Genomic DNA, 18,881 nt, shown 5'->3' with positions numbered 1-18,881 from the left:
GCTCAAAGTGGATTCCAGGGACTTTGTGGGTTCCTTTAGGGGGGGGTCTAAATTGACCCATACTAGTCTGTAACTGTAACTCTGACAGTATACAAATAAAACCTATGTCAGAGTTAAGCGTAGCCTGGGGAGACCTTGAAGTTTGAAAGTTAGAGAGACACTGAGCTAGCTGACAGTGTGTTCTGTGTTGTATTTTTATTCCCCGCGTTGGTGCTGTTGTGAGGTTTAGTGCCGTTGTGTTTATGTTAAAGTGCCCCCTCGTGGTCAAAAAGGCACCCTGCACTACTGTAACTTCATCGTGTTTGTTGTCACGTGGTCTGCTGTCCTCCAGTTTGGCTTCGGTCACGTGACGACTCTCCCTCCACTACCACTCACTCTGCGTTCTGCTGCTTGCTTGTTGTATTTTGGACTGACTTGATAAACAGCTGTTTTTCTGTTAAAGCTTTTCTCTTGTTGCACACGACGTTACGCACGTACCGAGCAGAAGAGCTGATGTGACAAAGAAACCCCCCCAGCGGTGTCGTGTGTTTTTATGGGACTCTTCCAGTGTTCTGGGACAGATTTCAGGTGTGTTATGAACGTTGTGTTTTTGTTCTTTTGTTGTTGTCCCGCTCTGCACTGTCAGCGACTCTCCTGTCATCCAAGACAAGTGTTGGTTAAATGTGATGTTCCACCACGATGTTTCTATTTCCTATCTATTCACAAACCGAATCCCAAAAACATATTGGTTATGTTTTTGAAACATATGGTACCGTAGCAGTTATGTTACATTTCATGTTGCAGTTTTGGAGGACATGATCAAAACGCAAGCCACTGCATGTTTTGCATAACATCGGGAAAAAGTACTCAAATTTTGTACTTGAGTATCAACACTGCAATGTAGAAATATTCTGTTACAAGTAAATGTCTGGAATTCATATTTGTCTTTGAGTAAAAGTAAACAAGTATTGGCATCAAAATGTAGGCTACTTCAAGTGCCAATATTTAAAGTACTTAAAAGTTTTCAAATGTTTCCAAAAATATAAGATATATATGAAAATATCAGATCTTTTTATTTTCAAATTGCCAAAATTGATATCGCTTTATGATGATCAAAATCTGAAAAGTAGCTTGTAACTAAAGTGTTCAAATAAATGTAGTGGAGTAAAGGTACAGTATTAGAATCAGACATTTAGTGGAGTAGAAGTAAACAAGTACAAATATCTCAAAACTGTAAAAGTACAGTACTTAGGTAAATAGACACCACTGTAAACATGGTACTGTAGCAGTGTAGGTTACATCTCAAGCCACTGCTTGTGCATAACGTTGCTCGTTTTGACACGCACAACATAAGCAAGACTAGAGCCCAGTTTTTGGCTTTTGATAAACTGATCCATTCAAGCTCAGTGTTCTCTTCTGGACACACAACTGATACTCCTGTTTACATCCCTCAATTCAATTCCTTTCACTGCACAGAGGAACTGTTGTTCCTTGTGTGTGTGTGTGTGTGTGTGTGTGTGTGTGTGTGTGTGTGTGTGTGTGTGTGTGTGTGTGTGTGTGTGTGTGTGTGTGTGTGTGTGCCTGACTGTCAGTTACACTAATACAATCCTACAAGTTAGATCTAAATTATCTGGCATACCTTTGACAAACATCCAGTTAATGTGGAATTATCAGGTTGAAATTAGTGTGTGAATATAGGCCTGTGCTTTTTTTTTTATCTTCACTGAAGCAGAGAAGCATAGCCTAATCTGACAGTGACACATCATTTTATGACCCAGTGCACACACATCAGTAAGTTGGCACACTTGCTTTAATACAGCAATTACTTAATGGATTGGTAGTATTAATAATACCCTTTTGAAACATGTTTATAATCAGTCTTCACACAGATTCTGATTCATGTCTTCATGGTTATCTGGTGGTCTGTTTTCTTGCTGTTCAAGATCAACACCTCAGCTACGCTGCAGTTCATAATCCTATATAGACCTATAACAAGTTAAGGAAGTCTTTGGAAAACAGAGACAACTATCAATGTTGGCATATTGTGTCATCACTTTTATGTTTTGACCCATAAACCTAAAATAACATTCACTTTAACATATTCTTTATTAGTCATATGTAGGTTAACATTGGGTCAACATTAATGTGATAAGATATGTTGTACAAGAAATATAGGTCACCATTACAGCACTTGTCACCATGACATGCACTGTAAAGATAACAAGCTAAATCAGAATGTGTGTTTACATAATCACTAGTGTACAAAAGTAAAAATGTGTAGGAATTAGGAATACAGTTCAGTCTTAATATGCCTCTAGTAAAGCATCTAATTATAAATCACATGATGAGGTGGGAGCCCTAATCTCGTGATACAGTCCTCTAGTGATCGATGAGTCTCAACCACACTTGTTGGATTTCTGTCTTAGATCCTTCCTCTTTTGAATGCAATGTTTTTGTTGTCGTTTCTTTTCTTTATTATCACGTATTCTTTTCAAGACAGACCTTGTCAAGAAAGCTGCCACACGATGACTTAAATAAAAGTTGCACCCAGACATTTTAAATATGTTCCAAACATTTATGTCAGCTCTACCACCGGTAGCTCATGTTTTGTAGCCATGGCTCGTTTCGTTGAATAGTGTACCTAGAACTTTCTCTTTGTCAGCTTGTCACAGTACAAGCCTATACATAGGGTGTAAGCGGTGACGATGAGACAAAAAGGCATGTATATCAATGTGGGTCAGTTGTGCACATCAGGTTCAAATAGTAGTTTGCAAGTGGCTTAATTCTTATATCCTTAGTCTACTTGAACTACCAGGATGGCTGTTTGCAGTCAGATAGCGTCAGTGTTGTCATTGACACAGAGATCTATTGTAAAATGACTTGTGTGATTGTCTTAACATTTCTGGCATTTATCTATTTTCTAATATCTTTGGTACCCCCACCCCGCTAACTTAATTTGCAAATCATGATCCATGACCCATGTCTGCTGAGTTTCAATATTTTATTCTCCAACCGTTTTTTTTATGATGCTGAACCTCAAACCTAGCTAAGCAGCCCCATGTTTTTTTTGGAAATGTTTGGTGAGTGGTTTATCAATGCTATTCTGAGTGACAACTAAAGGAAAAATTGTGAACGTATCACCTATTCCTCCTTGACAAAACAAAGAGTGGCTGTATGTTGTTCAAACTGTGGCAAAAACAAAACAAACAGGGAAAGGTCAAGGAGCAGGAGCTGATTACAATGATTACTTTAAAGGTCATTCTGTCAACAATATGCATATACACCTAGACCTGTCAAAATGATTACATAATCGTTTAATCACAAACCTAATTATTTGAGATAATCACAATTATTTTGCATAATCATAAATGTTAAAAAAAAATTATATAGCTTCAAATATTTTTCAAAAAGTAGTGGAAACTGGAAATAGCAGGTCTACAAGCTCACAACATTGCAGCGATGCATTGTGAGCTTGTAGATCGGCTATTTCTGGGGGGTGGGGGAGGGGCTGTTAGTATAAAGGTCAGTCATTTCTTGAGGTATTTAGGTTATTTGTCATATCTTCCCAGTGTAAAGCCTAAAAGTGAAAGCCAAACAGAAATGTATATTTTTAATTCATATGCTCCCAGTGTTTAACCACAAAAAGAAAACACAATGAAATCATGAATCATTAAAGTATTTGTGCAACAATTAATCACAATGTAACATTTCTGTCTCTATCCAGAGCCAGAGACTATCATCTAACCTGAGCTGAGTGGACCTCACCTACTTCATCAAATCAGACTTTGCCTTGTCTGTGAACATGAAGTCGGACATTCCCTATGACAGGGTATGGATAATTTGTGCTTTTCATTGATGGCCTGCCAAGAATTGCATCCCTTATATTTTGTTTTCAAATCCATGAAGTTAACAGTTTCATTCATATCATCATGCCTGTTTCTGTTTATTGTCTAATAAAGACAAAAGCTACACCAAAAACAAGTTGCATTCTCCATCTAAGGCTGCTTTGTTACTCTAATGTCACAGATGGTGGACATGGGATGGAGGAGAGAAGATCCCAACAGGAAAGCACTAATGGTAGGCCACGACACACACACACACACACACACACACACACACACACACACACACACACACACACACACACACACACACACACACACACACACACACACTTTGGTCCTCTGTACTCAATTCATCAATAATACATATACAATACCAAATATGCTACAAAATGTAATCAAGTTAGTAGAATCATAAGGTGTGATTACAGAGAATAAGGGATGGGCCAGGGGATTCTAATAACAAGGTGTTCAGGAGTTCAAAAATGTTCACTTTTATTTTGATGATAGGAATTAGCCCTTCGCTATGCCCCTCCTAAAGCCGTCCTTGTCCAATGCCAAGTTAGCAACAGGTTACTAACGCAGCTGACTTGGCAAGCTGCCATGGCGGCGCGCATCGCTGTACCGCGAGTCTGGCTGCTAGATAGAGATGGGATTTATGGTTCTCTGAAGTGAACCGGATCTCTGAGATCCGTTCCTTTCAAAGAGCCGTTCAAAAGACTGCCTCATTTTAGTTACTGGTTACTTTGTAGATTTTGATTATGATTGTAAATCACTTCCACCCAAATAGGCCTATACATTTTTGCCATTGGATACATTTCTGGCATTTGAAAATAGGTGATCTACAAGCTCACAATGTGTCACGTTGCAATGCATTGTGAGCTTGTAGATCAGCTATTTGCAAATGATTTTTCTACATTTTACTCATTGGAAAACCTGTGAAACAGGACATTCTGCATAATGAGTAGGCTACGTTCTAATATTGGTAGGCTAATTTAAGTACATTTTGATACCAATACTATTTTACTTTTACTCATTAATAAAACACAAAATATTAAGTACATTAATAACATTCCAAACTTGATTGCAGTATTGATATGTTTACCTAAGTAAATATATTTAGTACTTTTCCCAACACTGTTCATTAGAAAGGAACGGCTCCCTACTGTGAACCGAATTATATCGTTCATTTCAAAGAGCCGTTCAAAAGACTCGATTCGTTCGCGAACGTCCCACCCACTCGCTTCCGTGTCACAAACACTGAAACAAAAACAGAACGGATTGCACTGACCTACACAAACCCACTGGAATAATTTAGGAGCACTTCATGAGAAAATATAACTGGTAACACTTGTGTACTGTATGTTAATCTGACTTTAGTATAGGCTATTGTTTTCTTCCTAGACGTGCGTTTGAGGCAGGTTACTTAGTCTGCAGCTGGGTGCTATTGCTGCACGCCGCCATGGCAGCTTGCCAAGGCACCCGCCTTAGTAACCTGTCGCTAAACGTGGCATTGGGCAAGCACGGGTTTAGGAGGGGCATAGCGAAGGGCTAATTATTTTAGGTTAGTTTTCTTCTGCCTCACACACAAGCACACTTACACAGAGTGAGTGAGAGATGCTAAATATGATGTGGACTCAGTGACTAACTTGAGTGCACCTAGAATAGAAATGTAATATACTTTACAGAGGAAACTCACTAAGGCTATTATGACTTATTTCACTCTCAGTTCTCCTATTCACACCATATACAGTACTGTATGTACTCTTTTCTGTCCAATGTTTCTGTGTTCTGCTTTCCGACAAATTCAACACGGAAATGTATGCATCTCCATGATCTTCATCATTATCCCAAAGCCAGCAGATAACTTTGTCAAGCTTGTTATACAAAACCTCTATAATGTGCTAATAAGTAGAATTAGTCCTCTGCGTTTACCCATCCTAACTATGAGTATGGAAAAGTGATGCTTTATATTTAACTTTTGACCAATATCCCATTACCGATTCATTGATTCATGGTCAAATAAACTGATACCAATGTTGTAATTCAAGTTTCCATAGGGTTTACCTAACACCTGTTATACAGTAACTGTCATTCTGTGTGTGGATGCAGACTTCTGCAAAAACAACTTATTGGCCCCTTTGAAAGCTTCCCCAGAAAACACTGAATTGAATCTGAAGCCTTCCTCATCACAAAGGGCTTTTTTCAGCTTATCTTTATTCTCAAAAGAATGTCTCAACCAGAAGGGAACTTGGACACCTTCAGCCCCTGGGGCTTTACGTGTTATTAGCATAACCTAACCTTTGACTGTATTACCTGCATGGGTGCTGACTTTTCTCTATTTAAATAAATACATACTTTTAAATGTAAATCTGAAATGTATATAGTATTAAATAATTAAGTATTAAAGAGTTCTACTTAAAGGAGGACTTCACCACTTTTCAACCTATCTTCATATAATTGGTCCTCCCTAAAAAAATATCCTTTTTTTTTCCCTCAGAGGAGGGTTGTGGGCAGGTAAGAAACTCATCGTCTTGTGACATCATCGATTGGGAATCCAAGCTAATAGAAAATGCAGGCTTTCTATTCCTGAAAAGTTGCAATGTGGAAGCCATTTTTCTCGCAATAATAAAAATCAAAATATTTTTTTCTCAAAAATATTGATTAATTTTTGATTTTTTGGAAAATGATGATGTCACACGACTATGGATTTCTGAACTTCCCACAGCTCTCCTAAGAGACTAAAAAAATTGTGCTATTTTATTATGAACATTAGTGAGGACCTATTATATGAAGATGGGTTGAAAAGTGGCAAAGTCCTCCTTTAAGGGACTTAACAACGGTTGCATCAGCTAAACGCTGTAATATCTCTTGGTAAGTGTAATGTTGGCGTTTCTCTTCCAGTATGCTAGATGTGTGCTGGGACTGGCCTGTGTAGCTACTCTGCTTTTGGCTGCACTCATGCTCCAGAGCCTCCTGTTCCCAGGGCTGTCCTCCTCCCAGTCTGCACCCAACCCCAGGCTCTCTCTGCCCCTCACAGACACCTGCTCAGACCCCTGCCAGTAAGTAGTAGTAGTACTAGGTTTTGTTGTTTGTTTAACACCAAAAACTGAAACCTTTTGGTTTCAGTAATTCCATATATGGAGCTCCAGGAGGGGGTCTATGATGTTGGGTTTGTCAGTTATCTCCATATATGGGGATATCGGGATGGAATAGGGCTGGAATAGGAATAGGTTATCTCTGTATATGGGGTTCACACTAGTCTAACTTGCAGTGGTATTTATGACAAGTATGCAGCCGCCCCAGATTTCAAATCACACGTCACCTTGATGCAATATAAAATAGAACTGCACTCTGTCGAGGTGCCAACTTGCGGCTTGTGCACAAGTAAGCCATGTATGACCAGCAGAGCGTGCCATGAGGTGCACTCATCACCACTGGCGATGCAGGGTGCGGCTTGTTATTTATATCAGGTCGCACTTGTTGATGGTGACGTCACCCTGGTCCCTCAATGGCTACGGGTGTAAACACAAACATATACGCGACAGATACACAACCGAACACAGCTTGCGAGTACTTGCGCACTATGCAGGCGCAAGTAAAGATGGAATAAAGTCGGACAAGTACTATACTCTGTATGCTTGATTATGGGTGGATTGGTGAGTTTCACATGATATTTCGGCCAACCAGTCTATAAATGGGCCAATCTCCATGATTGGTCATGTTTCATGTGACATCATAATATTTTACCATAAAACTGTAGTAGAAGTATATGTAAGAAATCAGAGATTGAGGGGAGTTTTTAAATAAATTCAAACTAATTGACCCAGATGAAGGCTCCATGAGAACCTTATCACCAGTAAGACTCCCTAATCGGGAGATAAGCGACCGTCAGGTCGCAGCGTGATTTTAGGGCAAAATGTGTAGGAGCAGTGTCCAAAAATGTGGTTGAAAAAAATCGGCCTGTTGGTGGCGCTGAGTGTAGACATAGTGTGTAGCGATTTGTGTGATTTTAGGGAAAAATCTGTAGGAGCAGTGTCCAAAAATGTGTTTGAAAAAATCGGCCTGAAGGTGGCGCTATATGGGACAGATCCATGTTGATGAGATGAGTGTAGACATACTGTGTAGCGATTTGCGTGATTTTAGGGCAAAAATTGTAGGAGCAGTGTCCAAAAATGTGTTTTAAAAAATCGGCCTGAAGGTGGCGCTATATGGGACAGATCCATGTTGATGACATGAGTGTAGACATACTGTGTACCGATTTGAGTGATTTTAGGGCAAAAATTGTAGGAGCAGTGTCGAAAAATGTGTTTTGCAATAATCCGCCACATGGTGGCGCTAGAAGAGGGCCATGTAAGAAATGAGGGGTGGGGTCTCCGCGCCGCTGAGGCGGACGAATAGGTACCGGCCCCGGCTCTCCCGGTCGCTCCTAGCCCGAGTTACGGCATTTTATGTGCGCTGCAGTGGCAGGGGGTCCTCCACTGGGGGCGCCACCACTTTTGCATCCGTTCTGGAGCACCAGGAGTCGGTGGTCCCCGGGAATTCCCCGTGAGCAGCCCCGTTGGGGTGGTCATTTGGTCATTTTTGCACATTTGGTCATTTTTTACATCTGGGGGTCCTTGGAGGTTGTAGTTTGGCAGGCAAGGAGTGTGTGTGCAAAATCTGGCATGGATCGGGGCAACGGTTGCGGAGATATGAGCAGGGCAAAAGTGTGACGTGTGACAGACAGACTGACTGACGGACGGACTGACTGACGGACTGACGGACTCACAGTTTGTGGAGGTTTTGATAGTAACTGCGACCTGACGGTCGCAATCAGAACCCAGCCTGATGGGGCATCGGTGTCAAAGCTCTGACAATAATCAAATAGAAAGACTGCACATCCCCTAAACGTTTTAGATTTACATTATTCATAATGAACAAATAAACATTTGGGAACAGCAGCAGCGTGCCGTGCATTTCACTTTTTGTCTCAAGGATCATCACATGATTTCTGACTTTGAAACGGCCAGCAATGGTGTAAAAAAGGAAGAAGAAGTGGAAATGTGGTTTAAACCACATACGTAGGGCTTTTTCATGGTTTATAGATGAAGTTGTGTTGACATGACTTTAAGTCATGTGCCTGTCATCTCTAGAAAGAGCTTGCAGTTCCTCATTTTCTGACTCATCGTTTCAAAAGTGTGAGTAAAAGGCGCCTAGGAGAAATGGGTTTTGATTAGGGATGGGACGATAGGCGATATTATCGTTTATTGTGATAAAAAACACTCACGATAATCGTATCGTGGACATTTAATTTATTGTCCTCCGTCATGCACTGGGATCAATTCACCTTTTATTTGCCGAGCTGCTTATCCGGTACCACTTAAACCCTCTATAATTGGTAAAAGGTACTTCTATTATACGTACTTGATACAGTATTTGTTTGTAGAGCTTGTAGATCGGCTATTTTTTGGCAAATGTTCCGCCCCAGGATAATGGATTTTGATTATCGTGATATCGTAAATCGCGATTTATTTTGTCACAATAATCGCGATACGAAGTTTTCATATCGTCCCATCCCTAGTTTAGATAGGAAATACTTGTGCTTGCCACTAATCAAGTATCTATCAGATACAACATCATGATAATCCAATCTCCATAAATTGAAGACCAAATATACATAAAAGTTCTTCTCTTATTGCGTTTCAGGATTGTTTTGTTGGAGAGCATTCCAGAAGGTCTGGAGTTTAATTCCAGTGTTGCACACACCTCCATCTATCAGGCATGGCTCGACCTGATTGGTGGGGCTAGGAGCAGTCTGGACATAGCCTCCTTCTATTGGACGCTCACCAACACAGACACCAGCACTCATGAGCCCACAGCCTCTCAGGTATACTAGCCCTTGGCCAAATAACCCTGAGGCTGATTCTAAAAAAAAAAAATCATAAAACGTACTGTATGTTGCTGATGCTCAAACTTTTTCATGTCAAGGACCCCCAAAATGATATATATTTGGCTGCGGACCCCCATCTGAATGTATGTTGTTGCAGATAGGGACCCCCAGAAGCAAAAGAATTGTGTTAAAAAATAATAATATATATATATTCAAAGATTTGCACAAATATTTACGATTTTTAGCTCGGCACGAAGTAAGCTCCAGTGATGTTTTTGACAGCAAATTTTGATTTACGGTAGTTTTAGTCATAGTCTTTTGAATAAAATTTCATTTAGTTGTAGTCATAATTTAGTCTCCTGAAACGTTTTAGTCTAGTTTTAGTTGACTGAATATCATAAGATTTTAGGCGACTAAATCTACAGTTGATTTAGTCAACTAAAATGTATTTTGGCAGGCCTTGATGGCATCGTAATGACCGATTTTACATTTGGTTGCGTGCTGAAAATAGCAGCTGCGACGCGTTGTGGGCTTGTAGATCGGCTATTTTCAGCACGCAACACTGGAGAGCAACCAAACATAAAATAACTCTCTTCTCCACTAGTCCCTCCCCAACATTTTAGTGTAGTTTTTATTTTGTTGACGAAATTGTCAATATATTTAGTCTTAGTCAGTGAAAAATCACACCCACGCATATAGCTAAAATGACACAGATGGAATGAATGCGAACAAGGATTAACTAATGTGTGAAGGCATGTTTTTCCATGTTGACTGCAGCATATTTCGTCATTCTTTGCGCAGGGTGAGGACATTCTCAAGAAACTGGCTGAGGTGTCAGGGAAGCTGTCGGTCCGTATCGCCGTCAACACGCCACAACACAGCCAGCCGCAAGATGATCTCGAGTTGCTTCAGAGCTCTGGTGAGACTGTGTGTCCCCACTATACCACTGGTTCTCTACCTTTTCAGGCTGCGACCCCCAAAATAAACATATTTTAACTGGGGACCCCCCCCCCCACCCTGACGAACGTTAATAGTTGAGACATTACATTTTGTATAACATGGTTCTATAGTGAAAATAGCAGATCTACATGCTACATCGCCTCGCGTTGCGAGCCGTTGTGAGCATGTAGAGCGGCTATTTTCACAATTTCTGCCTCTAATATTTGACAATTTGGCCAATGTTTAATTTGCCATTTTAAAAGTCCTTACATTTTCACTTTAGAAATGTCCAGATACCCTCTATACAGTTAAACTTCATGTTGGTTTGTTTACTGTTGAGTGAGAAAAAGGACATGGCACATTAAGTTAATCATCTGGGGACCCCCAACAATTATTTGGGGACCCCCCTGGGGGTCCTGACCCACAGGTTGATAACCACTGCACTATACTGTACATGCAGTAGTGCATGAATATGTTTCACTGTTTGAGAGGTTCCGTACAGTGCAAAACCTATTTCTGTGGTGAACAAGGGGCTTATTTATGTCCACTACAAAAACATTAAAATAACATTATTTACATAGTACTTCATGTAACGAAGCCACTCTGAACCTGTTTGCTGCCAAAGTTTTGTTAAAAGAATGACAAAGATCTGAAGATTAGAATTAAGTGGATAGAAATTCTACCAACTAAAACTGTTTAGTTTTAGACCGAAAATCCCTTGAATGATGTTATTTTATTTACACTATTGTATTTTCACTTTTCTCTTACACAGAGTAAAAGTATGAAATGGCTGCCGTGTGTATATGGTAAATGCATGTGTTACTAGGACTTAAATCTCTGTGTTTCAGGTGCAGACATCAGGACGGTGAACATGAAAGAACTGACAACCGGGGTCCTGCACACCAAGTTCTGGGTGGTGGACAAGAAACACATCTACATTGGTAGTGCCAACATGGACTGGAGATCACTGACACAGGTACACATACACACGTTTTCCTTTTTAATCGGTGTTAAAAACAAAAAATGATCTCCCCAAGCAAAATAACACTTTTACTCAGTCAATTTTCAACTTTATCATCCATTGATATATTTACCTTTTTCAGTAGCCTGTTCCTAGGCAATCAAACAGTTATAAGTTGTCCATGGGCTTTGCGTCATCTGCCAGTCATCTGGAGAAAGCGCTCACAGTTCCTCAATCTCCCTGTCTCTGTCTTTTCCTGACTCATCGTTGTGTCCAGTTTCCTCCAAAAGTGTGAAGCGTAAACGGCTCTCAAATAAAGGAAACGTATTGCATTTAATGGCACTATTATAGAGAATAAATTGTGTTTAGGTGGGAAATAATTACAATATGCTTTACAATACTGTAAGTAGGGTTTCTGTCCTCTATTCCAATTCCATTCCCATGTCCCCTTTGCTCATATCTACATGCTCACATATCTACATGCTCCCCTTTGCTCAGATCTACATGCTCACAACGCTTCGCGCTGCGAGGCGTTGTGAGCATGTAGATCGGCTATTTTCACAATGTCTAAAAAAAACGAGTTTTGTCAGTTTTTTTTAATCAATGAGAAAAATACATATATATATTTTTTAGACACACTGAGTGTCTTTCTTATATGACATCTGCTCTATGTATATAACAATTGATTAAACACTTGGTGTTAATATAATGATGCATTCTGCTACTTCGCAGGTCAAGGAGCTAGGGGCAGTGGTCTACAACTGCAGTTGCCTGGCAGCAGACCTGGGAAAGATCTTTGAAGCTTATTGGTTCCTAGGCCAGAGCGGTGCGACAATCCCGTCACCCTGGCCCAGCAGTTTCTCCACCCCCTACAACAAGGACACGCCCCTCCAGCTGCCACTTAACAACACACCGTCCAGGGTCTACCTGTCGGTTAGTATCAGGGTTGGCCTAAAACTATGGAGACTAGGGACACGCAGTCCATAAACTATGATGATCTATAGACGATGACAACTTCACTTTGAATAGGCAGTTCAGATGTCTTTCAGCATGCTCCTTATATTCTCTCGCACACACATGGATTTGATCAGGGGTCTTCAATGTTTTCAGGCCAAGGACCCCTTAGCCGAGAGAGAGATGAAGCAGGGACCCCCACTACATATTGTACATTACATATCGTATAAAATTGTGTTGCAGATTTAAAATGATCATGGATTTCGTTTAGACTTGTTTGAATTCTGTGTGTGTAGGTTGGATTAATGTGTATGTTCATATATCTAACCACTTGAACTGTCCATACCTACTAGTCTGCTCTTCTTTTCCCTCTACACCAAACCTCTGTGCCAAAAAATAGCCGATCGACACAACGCCTCACGCTGCGAGAGCTTGTAGATCTGCTATTTTTTGGCTTATGTTCCACTAAGAATAGGGATGCTAGGGTTCAAGTGATTAAAAAACATGTTCCTATCACACAAAGATTTGGTGGCCCCCCCGTAGTAACTCTGAGGACCCCCTAGGGGTCCCGGACCCCCTGTTGTAGACCTCTGGATTTGATCATAGAGGTGAGGATCACCTCCAGTGCAATGTTCAGCAGTACCGTGCTCAAAAGAACTTTGACATTGTTGCATGTGTTTATCCTCAAATTTCTCTTTTGGGGTCTCGAGATAAAAAGCTTGGGAACCACTGATCTATGCAATCCAATGTCACCCCCCAAAAAATCTCTCTTTTCCCCTTTGCCTCTCTTCCTGTCTCTCATTTTCCCTTTGCTCTCTGTAGAGCTCCCCCCCATCATTCTGTGCAGCTGGCAGGACCACAGACCTCCAGTCCGTCCTCAGTGTGATGGAGGATGCCCGGGAATTCATCTACATTGCTGTCATGAACTACCTGCCCACAATGGAGTTCTCCCATCCAAAAAGGCTGGTCACAATGTTGCTGTATTTGGTCATATGTTTATGATGTTTATAAAGTTAGATTAGATTGCTGGTCGGGGAGTTATCAGTATCGGGGTACAGTAGATCAAATATTTGGTCAAAAGGCCATGAACTGTCTAAAGGTAGGCCAAAGACTTCATTACAGTCAAAACCCAATTTGATTGATCGGTCAAATCCCTCCTGATTGATTGGATTTAATTTAGAAAGAGCAATACATTTCACATGGTTTAATGCATGTGACACACTATATCCTCCTGAGCCACTGAATGGTTAGGGAGCCTGCCTGGGGAACCAGAGCCCCTGGATGTCCCAGGTTCGATTCCAGGCCAGGGTAGCAATGTCGATGTGTGTCCCTGAGCAAGACTCTTAACCCCTAATTGCTCACGCGCTCTGTGTGCAGCGAATCAGCTGGGTTGGGCTGAAAATACTGAATTTCCCTTGCGGGCGGGAGGAAATAGGTGTCTTTAGCCCCTTTTCGACTGCAGCTTTAGCACCACACCACACTACACCACACCACACCGCACCACATAAAAATATCGTCATTTTCCATTACACAAAAGTACCCCTATCGGTAATAAACAAATTGACCCTTTTAACTGTGATTATAATACAATATAAATTTGTATTACAAATTATAATGCACTATAATGGATTATACCTGTGATTATAATACATTATAAAGTATTAATGTATTACTGTGATAATTATAATACACTATGATAGATTATAATAGTGGTTATAACACAATAGAATCTATTATCATGGATTACAACTATATCATGGTAGTCTAAATGAAAAGTCAGTGAGTGATCAGTCATTATGAAGTGTTTAGCCCTGTTTGGCCTAGCTCAGACCTACTCTAGAGTGGATACTTTTTAGTACCCTGTTTAGTACCACTTTCACACCACTCTACCCAGGTCCTTGTAGTGGAAAACCTGGCACAAGTGGGCGGTGTGGTGTGGAGTTGGGCCAGTGGAAATGGGCTTTATGACACACCCTTTTAATGTTCTGTATTTTCAGCCGAAGAGCAGGATGCCCTACTATTTTGTATATGTATTTGTCCAAATAACAAGTGTAGCATAAGTATAAAAAAGAATAGAATTATTTTAAAAAGATAAGTTTATGAAATTCCTAAGTAACATGGTGTTAACAAGTGGTATAAAAGTTACTAACAATAACCCTTTGTGTGGCTCCCTCTGCAGGTACTGGGCCGACATTGACACTCAACTGAGACGCATGGCATATGAGAGGCGGGTCAAAGTGCGCCTGTTGATCAGCTGTTGGGCCAGCACCCAGCCTGTCATGTTCTCCTTTCTGCGCTCTCTGGCCTCAGTCCAGGACCCCAAGAGCAAACTGCTGGACATTGAAGTGGTGAGGAGGGGTACTCGTATGCGTCTTTGTAAAAGCATGTCGTTGCTGTCAGGCAAACCTAAAAGCTTCAAAAGTAGCAGATATACAAGCTCTTTTGAGCTTGTAGATCTGCCACTTTTGCTATTTTCAACTGCAAGGTTTATTCAATTTAAGGATAATTAAGTGAGGTTCCCTTTAGCAAGGCATAAAGCTTGGTGTTTCTGAGAAAGAGAGCTCAGCAGAGTCCTGCCTGGATAAAAAATCTGAAAAATCTAATATGAACTCACAAGTTGTGTGTTGTCCCCAGAGGCTGTTTGTGGTGCCTGCCAACCCCATGCAGAAGGAAATTCCCTTTGCTCGAGTCAACCACAACAAGTACATGGTGACCGACAAGGTGGCCTACATCGGTAAGGCTACACAAATACTGCATGGTTCATAACAGGATGTTTTTATATTTTATAATCCCATTCCTATTGTTTCACCATGATCCACCATATTCATCATGGTTCATTTTGATATTCCAACCATGTGCACTTTGTGCAGACTTAATAATCGGTAATGAATCTTCTTCTCCCATGCCTTTGATGTAGACTTTGTAGATCATTCTTTATTTTTTATAGTACTCAACCATTGGTAATTGTATTAAACACTTGAGAAGGCATTCAACTGCACCTAATACTGCAGCCTCATCACCAACCTCTATCAAAAGGGTAACAAGTCTGTTCGCCCTCTCGGCCGTTCGCCCTGTTTTTTTTGTTTTTTTTACTTGAGTATTTCCAATTTGCAATACTTCTACTAAATCTCGGATCCAAATATATTGTAATTTTACTCCACTACAATTATTTAAAAACGTAGGTTTAAAGGCCCATTCCCACTGGGCCAGATAAACAGATAAAAAATATCTGTCTCAGATATTTATTTTAACTGTATCTTACCATCCACTTCAATGGAGGCAGATATATTGTATCTGTTTATCTGGCCCAGTGAGAATGGGCCTTTAATGTTACGTTTTAACATTACGCCAAATAGACGCCCGGGACGAACGGCCGGGGGGGGGGGGGGGCGAACAGACCTGTATTCACCAAAGAACCCCCCTTTTTTATAGCACTTTTCTTGCTCTCATTTTCAGTACCGTACAATTAATGTGAGTTAAAATCTTAAAAAAAAAAAATAGAAAATTAATTGGTTTAAATAAAATATAATCCATATCTTTCTTCTTCCGTCCTCAGGTACATCTAACTGGTCAGGTGACTACTTTGTGAACACTGCTGGCTCAGCATTGGTCATCAACCAGACGGCATCAGAGAGCCTGGAACCAACTGTCCAAGCACAGCTGAAGGCTGTGTTTGAGAGGGACTGGGACTCCTCCTACAGCACTGCTATCAGCCAACATTCTGACCACAAAACTGTTTGTTAGCTGGGATTTCTTTCATATGCAGGTCAAGCCTAGAGCCCAAATACTTTTTTTTCCCTTCTTTGCGGCTGTATCAGAAAAACATGACCTGCAATAGCCACATAAAAATCCTCCTTAGTATACTTTATCTCAGTCTTTCAGAAAGAAAGAAAGACATCTTATCATTGTTTCTCAGATAACCTTACAATATAGGTATATTTTTGGTAGCTTTTATTCACATCCACAGCAACTCATAATATGATTGCATACTGTAGCATATGATCCAAGTAGGTCCAGAAACCCATAACCCTGGTAGTGTTGGTGCCATGCTAGTACTGTACACAGAACGGAGCCCCCAAGTGAATAATGGTCATTATTCAACACAATAATGAACATAATGTTCAAATAACTGATATTTACAAGGCACATTGACATGCTGTTTCTATTTGCGTTTGTAAGATGCAGCTTGCATAGGTTTTCATGGGCTCAGGTTTACAATAGCTTATTTAAGCTCTTTTGACCTATAATTAGTATTTTTGTGGATCATTTATGATGTATTATTAGCTTTGCCTCTGTGGGAGTTCTTAACCCCAGTCTTATCTCAGGGATAGTGTATTTGATTGATGCTTTTAGAATGCTGGATTCTGGAATTGTTTGCTAATACTTCAATTTGTGTGCTGTGCCAGAATTACACTTCGTTGATTTTGAACAATATGGGCATTTTGAAATATAGTGCCATTCAGGGTGATTTTATCTGACTTAATGTACTTTTAATACTAAATACTGGAGTGAACGGCAAATGTGATGAAACATTGCATCAGTTATCAAAGAACATGAATAATCGTAATTATCTCCGCCACGCTGAAGGCAGGGGGAGATTAGCCTATATGTTTGTGTGCGTGCGTGCATGTGTGTGTGTGTGTGTTGGTTAATATCGCAAACCACTACTTCGATCAGCTTAATTGTTCTTAATGCGCGATGGCAATCCAAGCAAGAAACTCAATTATCGACATTTTTCTCAACTCAACTCACTAGGGCTGGAACATTTGACTTCAATCAATATCATGATTAATTCAAACTTTTTACCTCGATTACAATTAATGAATTATTACTAAAATTAAATTAAAAAGATATACAAGCTCACAACGCATCGCAATGCAACACGTTGTAAGCCTTTAGATTGTCCATTTTCACTATATTTGTATGCCACGGTTGCACAACCAAATTGAATTTAGTCAGACTAATAGATTTAGTCAAATATAAAAATCTATACCGTACAATTTGTTTTGTGTTGATTCGTTCAGATATAAGAAAACCATTGATTGGTTGTGTCGATGTATTTTCGGTTAAATGCCCAGCCCTAGATGTCCCCAATATTATGTCAGTACTTTGGAGTCCAGTCTGGAGCGTTTGGAACACCATATTTGGACAAGATTGATATAATCTGGCCTGGCAGAGATATGCGCTCAGATGAGTGCACCTACTGTAGTTTCCACTGTGTGGAGTGTTTCACATCACAATTATAAACATCAAGGTATTATGGCGCTTGTGTAAATAACGTTAGTTTACAGCATAATGGGAAAATGTGGTACTGTTTTTAAATGCCACTGATCAAACATGTATGTATCACCATCTCACATTTCTTTTTTTGCAGCATTACTGTTGATAATAAATAGCCCTCTATCCAACATGCATCTTGTCCTTTTATTTAAAGTCAGCAGGAGATTTCTTAGGTAAACAAGCTAGTACAGGCTCTCAACGTGGGGCTCGGGGACCCCCAGCCCCAGGGGTCCTTGAGGAGTTATGGGGTTTGTAACTCTGAGATTGCACGAATGGAACCTATCCATTTGGTTCCAATCGTACAGTCAGAGTAGAAATACCACTGAGGGTTGTATAGCACAGTTTGGGGTCCTATAGATAAGCGACCTAACAAACTACTATAAAAACTGGTATATATTAATTGGTAATATTGGCCAAATGATATAACTGTGTAAGCTTGAAGATCTGCTATTTTCACAATATTTGTCTGTGAAACCGAGACAAACAAAATGCAATGTGTGAACTACAATTCCAAGTGCTTGTTAGGATGCACTATGCAACAACAGTCTCCCACCTGGAGAAGGGTGGAGCAGTAGATATAATTTGAGAGCACAGGATGACTGAGATTATGGTGGGTGATGTAAATCAATGAATGGGTAGGCCTACTATAGCTGGATGGAGGAGTGGATGGAGGGAATGTGACAGTTTGACAAATCTGACAGACATTTTACTCCAATTTTCATATACCGTATGCATGTGGCATTGTGGCCACTTTATTTGTTTCCACAGCAATGGACTTGAGTCACCCTCCATTGGCATTAAAAGGTACTGCAGACAGTGCATGTTGCATTTTGAGATATGAAACAGGCCATTTAACTAAACGGTGAACACCCCTCCTAGTGAGATTTCCCTTTTCACTAAAATAAATTTACTTTTGAATATTACTCATTAATTACTTGCTTGTACCTTGTACAGGCTTATACTATGAAATGTAGGCTACAGTAGAGTTTATAGACAAGCTTACAGTTAGTTTAAAGCATTTTACAATGAAAAAACTTTACTTCTACCACTTTTT

At 40.2% G+C, this 18,881-nt stretch overlaps 1 protein-coding gene across 1 annotated transcript; it reads left to right on the top strand.

The window, feature by feature from the left end:
• The first annotated feature begins 402 nt into the window (after window positions 1-402).
• On the top strand, window positions 403-17,949 carry pld3 (phospholipase D family member 3). Its single transcript, XM_080731625.1, has 12 exons — window positions 403-567; window positions 3,704-3,808; window positions 4,006-4,056; window positions 6,726-6,883; window positions 9,510-9,690; window positions 10,495-10,612; window positions 11,481-11,608; window positions 12,326-12,526; window positions 13,370-13,509; window positions 14,727-14,895; window positions 15,182-15,281; window positions 16,104-17,949. Exons 2-12 carry the CDS (start codon window positions 3,782-3,784, stop codon window positions 16,289-16,291), a joined length of 1,461 nt encoding a protein of 486 aa, XP_080587751.1. The 5' UTR covers window positions 403-567; window positions 3,704-3,781; the 3' UTR covers window positions 16,292-17,949.
• Window positions 17,950-18,881: the final 932 nt, after the last annotated feature.

This window comes from Nannobrachium achirus (assembly GCF_963921795.1).
Source record: "Nannobrachium achirus genome assembly, chromosome: 8".
Classification (NCBI taxonomy): domain Eukaryota; kingdom Metazoa; phylum Chordata; class Actinopteri; order Myctophiformes; family Myctophidae; genus Nannobrachium; species Nannobrachium achirus.
The sequence above is the reverse complement of the archived record's forward strand: the minus strand, read 5'-3'. Positions and strand labels throughout refer to the sequence as shown.

Bases quoted from the DNA above. Each gene is read 5' to 3' on its own strand.
- pld3 (XM_080731625.1), top strand. From the start codon at position 3,782: ATGAAGTCGGACATTCCCTATGACAGG. The intron at 3,809-4,005 runs GTATGGATAATT...CTAATGTCACAG, and splicing joins CGGACATTCCCTATGACAGG to ATGGTGGACATGGGATGGAG. The intron at 6,884-9,509 runs GTAAGTAGTAGT...ATTGCGTTTCAG, and splicing joins ACCTGCTCAGACCCCTGCCA to GATTGTTTTGTTGGAGAGCA.